Source organism: Oryx dammah, unplaced genomic scaffold, assembly GCF_014754425.2.
Source record: "Oryx dammah isolate SB20612 unplaced genomic scaffold, SCBI_Odam_1.1 HiC_scaffold_3, whole genome shotgun sequence".
NCBI classification, from domain to species: domain Eukaryota; kingdom Metazoa; phylum Chordata; class Mammalia; order Artiodactyla; family Bovidae; genus Oryx; species Oryx dammah.
This window is the reverse complement of record NW_024070187.1, coordinates 43,539,867-43,552,940: the sequence shown is the minus strand read 5'-3', so window position 1 is coordinate 43,552,940 and position 13,074 is coordinate 43,539,867. Positions and strand designations below refer to the sequence as shown.

Here is a 13,074-nt window from a genome sequence, read left to right as displayed (position 1 = left end):
ATAAATTCTCAAAGCGTGTTTCATCAATCTTTTTAACCAAAATTGACTATCCTATTCCTTATATATATTAAATACATTTTACCTTTCCCTTACAATACATCAAGAGAAATTTTGTGTGTTGGCATTAAGTCTGAAAGAGTGGGAAAATAGCAAATTGTCTTTTTTCCCCCTTATCTTTCAGGGTAACTAAATTATTTTGTGAGTTACTGCCAGGGCATGAAAATGGGAAAGTTTTTCTTTTTTTTTTGAGGCAAAATAATTTGATAAACACATTGTTGAGTTAACAGTTAATGTACTTAAGGTGACATTTACTTACTGTCCAGGCAAGTTTTGCAGTTTTATATGATTCATAGTTTGCTAGATCTCTGTAATTGAATTTGATGGCAGTTTGAGTTTTACGTTCGGTCCACTGTAGAATGAAAAATGAGATTGCTTCTAATAGTTTGTGCTTTGTCACATTTTTGCTTGTTAAGGCAGCTTGTCTTAATAGATTGCCTTTTCCTCCTAGCTCCTGAAACTCTGATGAGAGCCCTAGAACTTTTGAATTATCTGGCTGCTTTAAACGATGATGGAGATCTGACTGAATTGGGATCCATGATGGCCGAGTTTCCTCTAGATCCACAGCTCGCTAAAATGGTTATTGCAAGTTGTGACTACAACTGTTCTAATGAGGTCCTATCTATTACTGCTATGTTGTCAGGTAATAGAGGGAAAGGAACTAAAAAAAGCCCAGCTCTTCAAAGTTTGGGTGGACTTCACTTTTGGGTTTGTTTTTTAATTTTTAGTATGATAGTGAATTTTATAGATGTTTTAAGGGACTTATTTTGTTTGCTAAATATCTTGAAAAATAGCTTCATAATAATATACTGTTTACAAAAGTAAAGCATTGTGCACAAAATGTAGTAAAAAACATTGGCTCAGATTAAAATATCAGTAAGAAAAGAGTAGGTTAGGTCCAGGATTTCCTGGTGGTCCAGTAGTTAAGAATCTGTGCTTCCACTGCAGGGGGTGTGGGTTCCATCCCGCAAGCCTCACATTATAGCTCCAAAAAATTAAAGAATAAGTCTGAAGATACTATAACTGAGTTCTTTGGTAGGTCCATCAGTTTTGCAGTTTATTGCTGAAAGTTCAGGAAGAACTTTGTTCTAGTAGCTGGCACTATTTAAGTGAGCCTGAGACAAACCAAGACATCATTGAAAGAGTAAGCTTTTTCTTCATGTATAAACTGTATTGCAGTGGCAGTCAAATAATTATTTTAAACTTAGTATCAAATAAATAGAAGTAGTAATGTATAGTTTTAGGTTTAAAATCTAATCTGATGGTAATTCTTTTACAGTGGCAGGAAAACACTTGATAAAAGAAATATGTTTAATAGGTAAAATTGCTTAATTTTAAAAATCAGAACATTAAGCTGAACAAATACGACTGTTTTTCATTAATAGCTGAAACATTAAATTCACAAATAGTAACTTGGAATTTAGATTTTCCAAAACACAGAAATATTATTAACATAGAAATGTACACTGAATCTTACAGCTAAAAATAGGAAGCGTATTAAGTTTTTACTGACTGTCAAAGTACTCTATAATATTAATTTCAGTACTGGGGAAAATTGACTTCCAGTCATAGGGTGGCTTATTGGTTTTATTTATAATTAAATACCTCAAATAGTTAAAACTCTTACATGAAATTAAAGGAAGAATTTTTTTTAATTTCTAAATATAAATTTTTTGGCTTAGGTTAGATGTGTGTTTTAATGATGTGAATTTTTAATTTAAGAACTAGTGAAAATGTTTTTTCTTGCAGTTATGATTGATCAGACTCAGAGCAGATGGGCAGGGCAGTACTGAATCATTTTAATGAAATTGTAGTTTCTTGCGGAGGTGGTGGTAGGTTGTTGTCTGCCTTTTCTTATATATGTGATTTTTGTTAGATTCTCCTGGTTGTACTTAACCCAACATTTTAGCTTTAGAGAGTGTGGGGTAAGAGTTAACAGACTGTGTTTGTTACCTACCTAGTTTTTCTATTTCTAGGTTCTCTTTTATTGGACATACTATAGAGTTAGCATTGTTCGAGTTTAGAAAACTAGCTAGCCCTTTAAAAAATTGGTCATTATGATGCAGTTGAGATCTCCCATCTACATCTCTTACTTGTGGTGGTTCTGCAAAGCATGGGAATAACTAGTTGTCTTTAGCACATCAAGAGAGTGAACATTTATGTACATTAGTTATAAAGCAAGGCATTTGTGGAGGGCGGGAGTGTTAAAGGATTAAGAAGTCATGCAACTAAAACAGTTTGCTTAGTTTGTAATGCTTTGTTTACCATTTAAGGAGTTTCTGGAGTTTAGGGGTCCTGATATAAATAGTAAAAAATCAGGGGCCTTATTGAGTGCTTCTTAAACCCAATTATTTAACTCTGGTAGCTAGTTCACATTAACGTTCACAGCTATGAGAGATTTCTGTATTTGTATCTGTTACCTTGCTTCAGTTACATTAAGCAAGACAATATTTACTGTGATTATGTGTCATTGTTTCTATTTGGCTTCTTTGGAATCATTTTAAAGGGGAAACTGTATGGATGCTAAAGAGTAATTTGATACTGTATTTGATCTTGTTGATTATTCCTATTTTCTATCTGAACTGATGATTTATAATTTTTTTTATTGACAAGGTTTTAAGAGCTTTAAAAATGTGTTGACAAAGTCCCAAGCTGTTAAATATTTTTATTTTCATACTGCTTTTATAACTATGGAATTGCTAAAGTGAATTAAGGAAAGTTGTATTTGAAAAAATGTAGAACACACTTTGTAACAACTTCAGGTTTTATGTGATTTAAAATTGAGGCTCTTAAAAAATACTGTAGTTCATTTTGATGACCCTGACATAATGACTGTTTCAGACTAATTGTCAACGTTTAAAATATTGGATTCTGCTTTTATATGAGGACTTTGAGTCAAATAACAATTTTTAAAAAGAACTTGGGACTTTATTTGCTAATCTTTTTCTTAAAATGCTGGAAAACTAGGCTGAATATTCCTAGCCTTTTTGAATTTTCTTAATTCAAAGGCGGTTTAACCTTCCACCACTACTGCTACCATCAAAACCCAAGATTTCATGATATTTTTTATGTTGCATATGTTTCTGCTCACCAGTGCTAATAGTGATACCCACCAGCTGGTAATAGCCACAACACTAGGGAAGAATTACGATAGAAATGTGGCAATAGACTGGTTGGAAAGTTGTTTTAGGTCCTACAGTGGGGAATTCAGCGGATTGAATGGATGACCTTTTGAAAAATTTTTGTTTAGTTAAAAGGCTATTGACACCATAATTCTGGTTATTGGTAGAGCTATCGGCACTGGTTTTTTCAATAAGTTGAGCTTTTAGTATCTTGATGGCCTTCAGAATAGCTGTTTTTGATGCCTACTTTTAGATTTAGTTAAAAATAATCAGGTACTCTGTAGCTTTGAAACCCTCTTGTCTTACAGATGTGGTTAGGTGTTGATGTACCAAATCAAGGTAGTAAACAGTCCAAGATGCAGTTGGAGGCCATCCTGCCCTGCCCTATGCTCTGTGAACTGACCTAGCTAGGCCTTGTTCCTCTGTCTGTGAATGCGTGACTCATCGATATGGGCGTTTGTGTTGGGCCCATACCAACCTTGTTTAGTCCCACAGTGTTTTGTTCGTCCCACGGAGGCCAAGAAAGCTGCAGATGAGGCCAAGATGAGATTTGCCCACATAGATGGAGATCATCTGACACTGCTAAATGTCTACCATGCTTTTAAACAAAGTAAGTATAAATGAGATCGAAGGCACTCTTCTGTCTAAACGTCACTTGCAGCATGTAAGGTATTTCTTCATCTCCCTTTCATTTATTATCTGTGACAACTTTACATTAGAAACCCAAAGGGACTTGAGAAAAAACTCCTGACTAGCATTTAAAATAAAAATTGCCCATCTTTTCCAAAGTTGTTTATTTTTATAATCAGGAGGAAAGCACTAGAAAGCTGGAAAATAAAGAGCAGTAAAAATGAAATGCTGGTATAAAATTTACCACAAACATACGGCTTTTGATATACTTTAAAAAAAAAAAACTTTACCTTTTGTGTGAATAGTTTTGTATTACTTACAGAGTTATTACTAATATTTTTCCTAATAGCTCTTATATAAAAGTAAACTAACAAATAGGAAAATAGGCTACAAATGTGAATGACCAGGTTGTAAGTGGTTCATAAACTCGAGTGGGGGGCTATTCAGCATTACTTGCAGTTCAGTAAATGTGCATTATTATTTGAGAGGTACCATTTCGTCACTTATAAAATTGGCAAAGGCTAAAGAAAAATAGTCTTTAGCTGTGTAGAAGTGGGTCTAGTGCAGTGCAGCAGTCTTAACACCAGAGGTGGGAATAGAAATACATGTTACCTTTATGAAGAGCAGTAGATTTGATGTTACCAACCTTGACAAATTCATACCCTTTGACCTATAGATAATCCGTGAAATTTTCTTTTAGTATTCTTTGGACAGAGATACGATTCAAGTTTTTTATCTCAGTTATTTATGATAGTAAAGAAAAATGAAAAATACCTAAATGCCCACCAGTAGAAAGATGGTTCAATATGATGCTATTGCTACATGATGAGATATTCTTCTAGCTTTATATCATATTTTCAGAGAGTATTATAACTTTTAAGCTGTATTTGAGTCCTAATCTAAGCCTGTTTTTCTTTGAAAATGAGAAAGACATGGCATTTTCCCAGATTCTCTGAATCCACCCCTGTTAAGACTATCTGTTGAAAACAGCCAGGTAGATTTCTATGGGTAAAATAACTTAAAAATAGTTTTTCCAAAATCATTGTTTTGTCATTCAGTAGCCAGAAACCTTAGTGCTGTTTTTAATTTTGAACTTGACTCCAGATTTTTAGTAAAGTTGATTAAGACTATGATTAATTTATAAAAATGATGTGGTTTAGTTCCCTTTTTGGTTTAGTTTGCTATTGATACTGATTTTATTTTTTAATTAGATAATACACCTATTTGGATGATTCATGTCTCCTCTTAACTTTCCCTCTTTCCAACTTTGTAGATCATGAGTCGGTTCAGTGGTGTTATGACAACTTCATTAACTACAGGTCCCTGATGTCAGCAGATAATGTACGCCAGCAGCTATCAAGAATTATGGACAGATTTAATTTGCCTCGTCGAAGTACTGATTTTACAAGCAGGGACTATTATATTAATATAAGAAAAGCTTTGGTTACTGGGTATTTTATGCAGGTATGTGGACCGTACAGGAGTACATAATTAAATGCTTACTTAATATTTGTTGTCTATAAGCAGTGCTTGGAGTCCACTTAAACACAAAATTCAGTTAAAGAATGCCTATAAATAATCTTTAATTTTTTGTCCAGATTCTTGAATGAACTAATATACTGACAAGTTTTTGCATGTCTAAGTTTACCAAATGGCATAGTTAGGGATCCAGTTATGTAGAAATCAACTTTACAAGCACTTTTTAAATAATGGAGTCTTTTTATACTAAATAGATACCTTGGCTATTTTCAGGTGAGTTTTATTAGCCATTTCTTCAATGCAAATTTTTACTTTGGATAAATGTATCAAATAATTTCTTTGAATCTTGATCTTAATTGGAGATGTATAATTGCACTGGAATGCTGAAAGGAAGCAGTTTTCTGGATGGATCCAGAAGTACAGTTCACTTTCCTCCCTTTGTGGAAACTAATCACCCTAAAATTTAAATAAGCAACTGTTGTATGCTCAATCCTATAGTGCAATCTTTGGTATTTATAATAAGACACGTGGGTCCTAGGAAAGTCAGATATGGAATAATGATTTAAGATGAAAAATAAGTTTTAAATATTTCTTTTGGTTTTAAGTGTTTTATATTGGAAGCTGAAGTTAAAACTTGTCAGGTAATTCTTATAGTTTAAGGGACATGAAACCAGTTATGTTTTTCAAAATGAAAGTGTTTGTGGTGAAAAAATGAAAACACATCAGTCCCTTATTTGAAATGAGATTGATTTTAGTTATCTTTTAAATATCCCGCTTGTTCTTTGATTCTCTCCTTTGGCTATGTATAATAAGTAAGATGTGGCCTGCCTTAAGGCCAAATGAGCCCAATACATAGAGTGGCCATTAAGTGCGTGGAGGCAGAATGAAAGGAGATCGGTGCCTTGTCTGTGTTTGAGATCAGAATAACAGAATGTTTATTGTGGCACCTTATTCTGAAGTTTCAGTGCTTATCAGAGTTAGGATTTTCACTATTACTCAAGCATTATGGATTTCTAATTCTCTCTTAAAACTAAAATCCATTAGAAATGGGACTTTTCTAAGTGTAGTGCCTGCCATCTAGTAGGTGCTTAGTAAATATTTATTGAGTGAAATTGAGTTTATTCACTATTATATGTTCAGTTCAGTTCAGTCGCTCAGTTGTGTCCGACTCTTTGTGACCCCCTGAATCGCAGCATGCCAGGCCTCCCTGTCCATCACCATCTCCCGGAGTTCACTCAGACTCAGGTCCATCGAGTTGGTGATGCCATCTCATCCTCTGCCGTCCCCTTCTCCTCCTGCCCCCAATCCCTCCCAGCATCAGATCTTTTCCAGTGAGTCAACTCTTCGCATGAGGTGGCCAAAGTACTGGAGTTTCAGCTTTAGCATTATTCCTTCCAAAGAAATCCCAGGGCTGATCTCCTTTAGAATGGAGTGGTTGGATCTCCATGCAGTCCAAGGGACTCTCAAGAGTCTTCTCCAACACCACAGTTCAAAAGCATCGATTCTTCTGTGCTCAGCTTTCTTCGCAGTCCAACTCTCACATCCATACATGACCACTGGGAAAACCATAGCCTTGACTAGACGGACTTTGTTGGCAAAGTAATGTCTCTGCTTTTGAATATGCTGTCTAGGTTGGTCATAACTTTCCTTCCAAGGAGTAAGCGTCACCATCTGCAGTGATTTTGGAGCCCCAAAAAATAAAGTCTGACACTGTTTCCCCATCTATTCCCATGAAGTGATAGGACCAGATTTAGGTCCCTTATTGAAACCGTTCAACTCTGCCTCCCCTTGTTGTGCAAAAGCAACTTTGGACAAATGGGCATACTATGTTTCAAAAAACTTTACTTACCATTTTGAATTTCATGTGATTTCCACTCCAGCATCACCAAGTGTTTCTTTTGATATTTTCCCCCAGTCATTTAAAGGTTTATAAACTGTTCTTGGCTAAGAGGCCTTAAAGGTGTAGGCAGTGAGTTGGATTTAGCCTGCTGTAGTTTGCTGATTGTTGCTTTTATTAGGCAGTGGTAAATAAGTCTAGCCATCAGATTAAAAGCAATAGGTGAGGCTTGCCTTTCCCTGATTATATAGGTATAGATATATAGGCTTTATATCACTTTTGTAACTAGCACGTCAGAAGCATTGTATTAATTTACTGGGTTTCGGTTTCAGGTGGCACATTTAGAACGAACAGGGCATTACTTAACTGTGAAAGATAACCAAGTGGTTCAGTTGCATCCCTCTACTGTCCTTGACCACAAGCCTGAATGGGTGCTTTATAATGAGTTTGTTCTTACAACAAAGAATTACATCCGGACGTGTACAGACATCAAGCCCGAATGGTAAGCTCGGTGTCTTCCATTCTAAAAGTTTTCGTTACCATTTTGCTGAGAATGGGATCTGAAGAGAGTCTTGTCTTGTTCTTCCGTTCACTCTGGGGAACTCGGGTGTTCCCCAGCTAGGGTGTATACTCCTGTGTATAGATTTGGGGCACAAAATGGTGTGTGATTATCTCTTAAAAATAATTGCTTTGTAAAGAGGATGGTAGAATTGTTAGCATGGGCATGGGCAATTTGGAGACAAAGTTAAACTTGACTAACATGAAGAGTATCTTTGAAGCCATTCTCTTGCTGTTGTGATTAACTTGGTCTCCAGGTTCCAGTAGTCAAAATCTTTGTATTTCAGCTCTCAGTTATTGTTTATTTCTATGTTGGTGCTTTAAAAGCAAAGCAAGCATTAAAAACTGCACCTCTTTTTGTATCATTGCATATTTGATTCACGAGATGTGATCAGAACTGACTGACTTTAAGCAAAATTACCCACCCACTGCAGTCCCCCTTTGTGACTTTTTTCAGGGGCCAGAATCTATTTGTAACTTATGATGGAAATGTCAGCCAAGAATGGTGGGACTGAAAGCACTTACTTTAGTTGATGTCACTTGCTGTATATTTTGAGGCTTCTTTCCTCCACTGATTTGTGACTTTTGACACTTAAATTGTGTAGGACATTACCATTTTATCTTAAATGCTTTGTTGAGAAGAAAATTATATGGCTAAATGTTTAAAAAGATTCAGTCAGGTTTATTCTTTGGGGTATAGAGTTACATTTATGGTTATTAAAACTTAGAAAATGAGAAGATCCAGTCATTTGAATATCAGTGTGTTTGTTGTATGGAACTTGTAATGTTGTAACTTTAAAGAGGTAGATCAAAATAGTGTTCCAGAGTGAAGAAACTTATGACCTTATGTTAATGTCTATGTAAAAGAAAGGAGTATTTTTTTTTTTACAAGAATTTGAGTGGTTTTTTGTTTTTTAAGTTTATGAAAAGTCCACCATCAGAAAATCTGCAGCTTACTAAGAAGCACGCATTTCTAAAAGTGATGTTTATAAGGATTAGGCATTTGTAATTTTAACATTGGCTTGGATTTATTATTTTGCATTTGTCAGTGTATTAATGAATAATGCCTATCCTATCAGAAGCTCCAGTACTCTAATTGTTAATTTGGTGATTTTTCCCCTCCTTCTGGACAGGTTGGTGAAAATTGCCCCTCAATATTATGACATGAGCAATTTCCCACAGTGTGAAGCAAAGAGACAGTTGGACCGCATCATTGCCAAACTGCAATCCAAGGAATATTCACAGTACTGAAATTCAATGCTTAGAACTGAAGTTATTCAGAGGACAGCTTTAAAAGATGAACGAACTGAAAAGTTCAAGTTGTGCTCTTCATGTTGGTTCAATAATGGCCTTTATTTGAAAGCTTTTTAATTTTTCTTTACAGTAAATATTCCATTCTGATTTCATAAATTAAACATTTATGCCTCCCTTTTGTGTTGACACTGTAGCTCATACTGGAAAAGTCGATCAATGTTTTGCAGTTTATTGAAAGTAGTTCTATATATAACAATGTTATAAGCATTTCTTTAGAAATGGTTGAAAATGCTTCTAAAATGTGATTATCGACCATGGTATGCATGATCGTTGTAATTGTTGACATTCCTTTTAGAAGTTGTGAAATGTTACAACTTGTGCTTATGTAGACACAATCTTCTGTCTCGGTACAGAGGCACTGACTTCAATAAAGTCTATTTATACTAATTTCGGCCACAGCACTTAAATATTTTTGTTCTAGTCTAAGTATGGCTTCTTTTCTTCCCAAGTGTGGGGCTTTTTTTTTGTTTCCTTAAATTGTAAGTGTACTGTGACTCCATATTCAGCGTCTTTCCACAGGGGCTGCTCTTAGGTTTTATTTTTTATTTTTATTTATTTTTATTTTTTTTTGCTCTTAGGTTTTAAAGGACATACTGTAGCACTTTGTTAGGTTAATTAGGATCTGATCTAGTGGGATAAAGTATGTGGTTTTTAACTCAGAATTGGATACCCAAAGACAGAATAATGATAGTTTTCATCATAAGGTTCATTCTATAAGACTGATTATTTATTTTGTTACCAAATTTATAGCAGATCTTTTTGTTTTACTTAGACATTCTATGTACTCTAGTCTCTGAAACAAATGTTTGTGTTAAATAGACAATAGGAAGTGATATTGTAGATGTTGGTCAGTTTATTGAATTCTTAATGTTGGATGTTTTGTGCAGTGTACAGAGTCATGAGTATAGTGTGTTAAAATGTGAATTTCCTTCTCTGTGACAGGTATAGACTATTTTATCCACAAATGACCCATCAGAGGGTAGGTGTGACCATCTTTAGGGTCAGGTCTATTCTTCAGGGTGAGTCCTATCAAAGGGTCCCTAGTAATAAATCAGTTCCTTATACTTAAAGCATGCATACTGTACTCATTAATGCCCAGACTCACCTCTTCTACCTTTCCCACTCATTACAAATATTAAATGTTAAAGTAAATTATAGGTGTACATAGTTGGAATTTAAATACTATTTTGAGGCATATATCTAGTATGGTTTAAGGGAGTTAATTGGGAAAGTTGAGAGTTTTTCACACTACTGGGATACTTCTATTAAGTGCCTAGTTTTGTTCCTGTGGAGTAATATATGTGCTGAAATAATATTTTAGGTTTTGTTTAAATTTATCCTGGGGTTAACTGTTGGCAACATTATATGCCTATGCTGTCCATTAATCAAATTATACCACAGTATACAGTTGGTAAATCAGTTGCATATCTTTATAAATTATCTGATTTTATAATAAATAGGTTTCTAGTGTATTGTTTAACCTTGTGCTTTTTAAAATCTGGAGTTTGACCATTATGTTTTCTTACAGAGCAATGTGTAGAACAGTGTTGGTTATTTATTTGGCAGAGCTTCTAGGAATGGCTAGTATTCTTTGTATCGTATAAATGGTGAATATGTGTTGGTAGTGGCTACATGGAATCATTATAGCAACTGAGTTTTTATTCTCTATTATCATGCCTACCAAAATATTAAAATTCCCCCCATAATATTCAGAAAAACCTTTTTTTGAAGATTTCTTGAGAGATCTCCTTATCTCTCAAAATAGTAAAATAGAACTATTTTTTGTTGTGAATATAGTTCTCAGTATCTGCAAGGGATTGGTTCTAGGGCCCCATGTGGATACCAAAATCCATGGTTGCTCAAGTCCCTTGTATTAAATGGCATGATACAGTTGGCCCTCTGTTAACCCAGGTCCCACATCCCTGGATTCAACCAACAGTGAATTCAGAACCCCTAGATAGAGTGCAGACTGTGTAGCATAAGGAAGGAAGACCAGCAGCAAATGGAGCCTTTGCTTGTAAATGGTGAGAGAATTAAGACAACTTGGGTATAGGACAGGATAAAATAAACATAACCCTGTAATCAATCCATTGAGCTAGAATCCCCCCAAATAAAAGCTATATGATTTAGTCCTAGGATTTTAGGTTTGTAAGGTACCTGCAAACAGTTGCGCTTCTCTTCTCAATAATTTTAATGGCCATCCCTTCTGCTCAGATGCTTTAGAGACACCATTACTTTAGAAGACATCTTAATTGTTCTGTTTGAAATGCTGAGCTGAATACTGTTTCTCTAATTGTTTTTAATTCCAGAGTAACGTTAAATACATCTGGCTGTTACGCATGATACCATTTAGTTATTTGAGTTAACTGTCATCTTTATTATTTAGGCTGAATAGCCTGTTTCCCCTCAGCCTTCTCCTTTAAACATTCCTGCTTAACTTCTGCTAGGTGTTTTCTGGATTATAGTCAGTACTATGGTCTAAACTGGGCAGAGTGTAGTGGAATCTATTTTCCAGGGGACCAGACATGCCATTGCTTCTGTTAATGCAACTTAAAAGATTGTTACCCTTTCATGCAACCATAACCTTCTAGCTTCTGTGAATCTCACTATAAATTTATGGTGTCTAGTTATTACATGATAGTTTTGGATGTGGCTCGGGGCTCACAATGTTAATATTTGGAGACCTCACCCCACGTTAAATGCATTTATAGCCCATTAAATAACCTTATAAGGTTAGACATTTTAAAAATTGCTTCTTAAATACTGCTGTCAGTCATATGCTAAGTTTAACCCAAATCTGGGAGTTACTTGTATTTGGCAAGTTTTTTGCATTCTTTTAATGTGTGGGCCTATTTTATTCTGTTTGAAAAGATGCTGGTTGTGTGTGTGTGTGTGGAGTCTTTATTTATAATTAAAAATAGACTGTAGTAAGTCAAACCAGATTGAGAATTCATGATAAAAATGGGAAAACTACGTTTATAACTTTTTTTAACATTTCTCCATAATAGACATTTTCATGGTATTCCTTCAGAGAATTTCTATATTAATTGCTTAGTAATACTGATCATGTTCATTTTATTAAGTACCAACTCTGGAAGGCATTGTGTGAGTCTATAAAAATAGATTTGGTAATTCAGATATTGTCTCAAATTATGGTTTGGTTGGAGTTTTAAAAATGTGTTCAAAGATATATAATATAAAAGCAAGGTATAATGAATATGGTAAAGATGAAAGAGCTAATAGGTATCAAAAAGAAAAGATAGTTTAAGGACTAGTCGAGTATTGAGGAAAGAGAAGTAAATAAGCAGCCCAGTAAGTTAAATGGTTAGGTGTAAGTCACTGGAAGTGGTGAAGGCCTAGGATAAATAAGCTCACATCCCTGGCTCTGTCTTGGACAGTGCCTAATGATATTTTAAATCAAGCTGGAAATTCAAATTTATATGCTAAATCTCCCTTTTAGAAGTTTTAGATCTTTTTTTTTTCTTCACTCAAAGCTAGATTCTAGGCATTCATTCATAACTTTGGGGTTAATCAAAATTTTGTGGCGGACATTTCATTGTGTGTCAAACAAATACTAGGATTTCAACAGGCACTGAGTATTTTGTAGACAAATTTACATACAGTAAATTATCTTTTTTAGGTGTAGTTTGATGAAGCTTAACAACTCTATACAGTTGTATAACCATCACCACAATCAATACTTGATATTTTGATCACTCCCAAAGTGTTCCCCCTGTCCCTTTGTTCACTAATCCCCTTATTCAACTCCCCAAGATTTTGCAAACCAACAGACTTCCTGTCCTTTTAGTTTATTAGCCTTTTCCAGAAGGTCATAAACTGGTTGCCGTTTTGGAGCCTGGCAGGCTACAAGTCCATGGGGTCGCAAAGAGTTGTGTACAACATTAACACTCGCCTTCATTGGGCATAATGCTTTTAAGGTTCATCCATGTTGTGTATATTAGTATATTCAGTAGTCCGTTATGTATGTATCATATTTGTTTATGCATTCACCTGTTGCTGGAATGTTGGGTTATTTCCAGCCTTTGTATTGTGAGTAAAGCTATTTGCAAATAGGTG

The 13,074-nt window shown here is 34.9% G+C and overlaps 1 protein-coding gene across 1 annotated transcript in view; it reads left to right on the top strand.

The window, feature by feature from the left end:
• DHX15 (DEAH-box helicase 15) overlaps positions 1–9,381 on the top strand; it is a 55,090-nt gene extending 45,709 nt beyond the window's left edge. Inside the window, exons 10-14 of the mRNA XM_040237937.1 lie at positions 509–700; positions 3,667–3,789; positions 5,083–5,273; positions 7,458–7,627; positions 8,817–9,381. Of these exons, the coding sequence (XP_040093871.1) occupies positions 509–700; positions 3,667–3,789; positions 5,083–5,273; positions 7,458–7,627; positions 8,817–8,934 (794 nt within the window). The 3' untranslated portion in view covers positions 8,935–9,381. The remainder of the gene's footprint in view (positions 1–508; positions 701–3,666; positions 3,790–5,082; positions 5,274–7,457; positions 7,628–8,816) is intronic.
• The last annotated feature ends 3,693 nt before the right edge of the window (positions 9,382–13,074 follow it).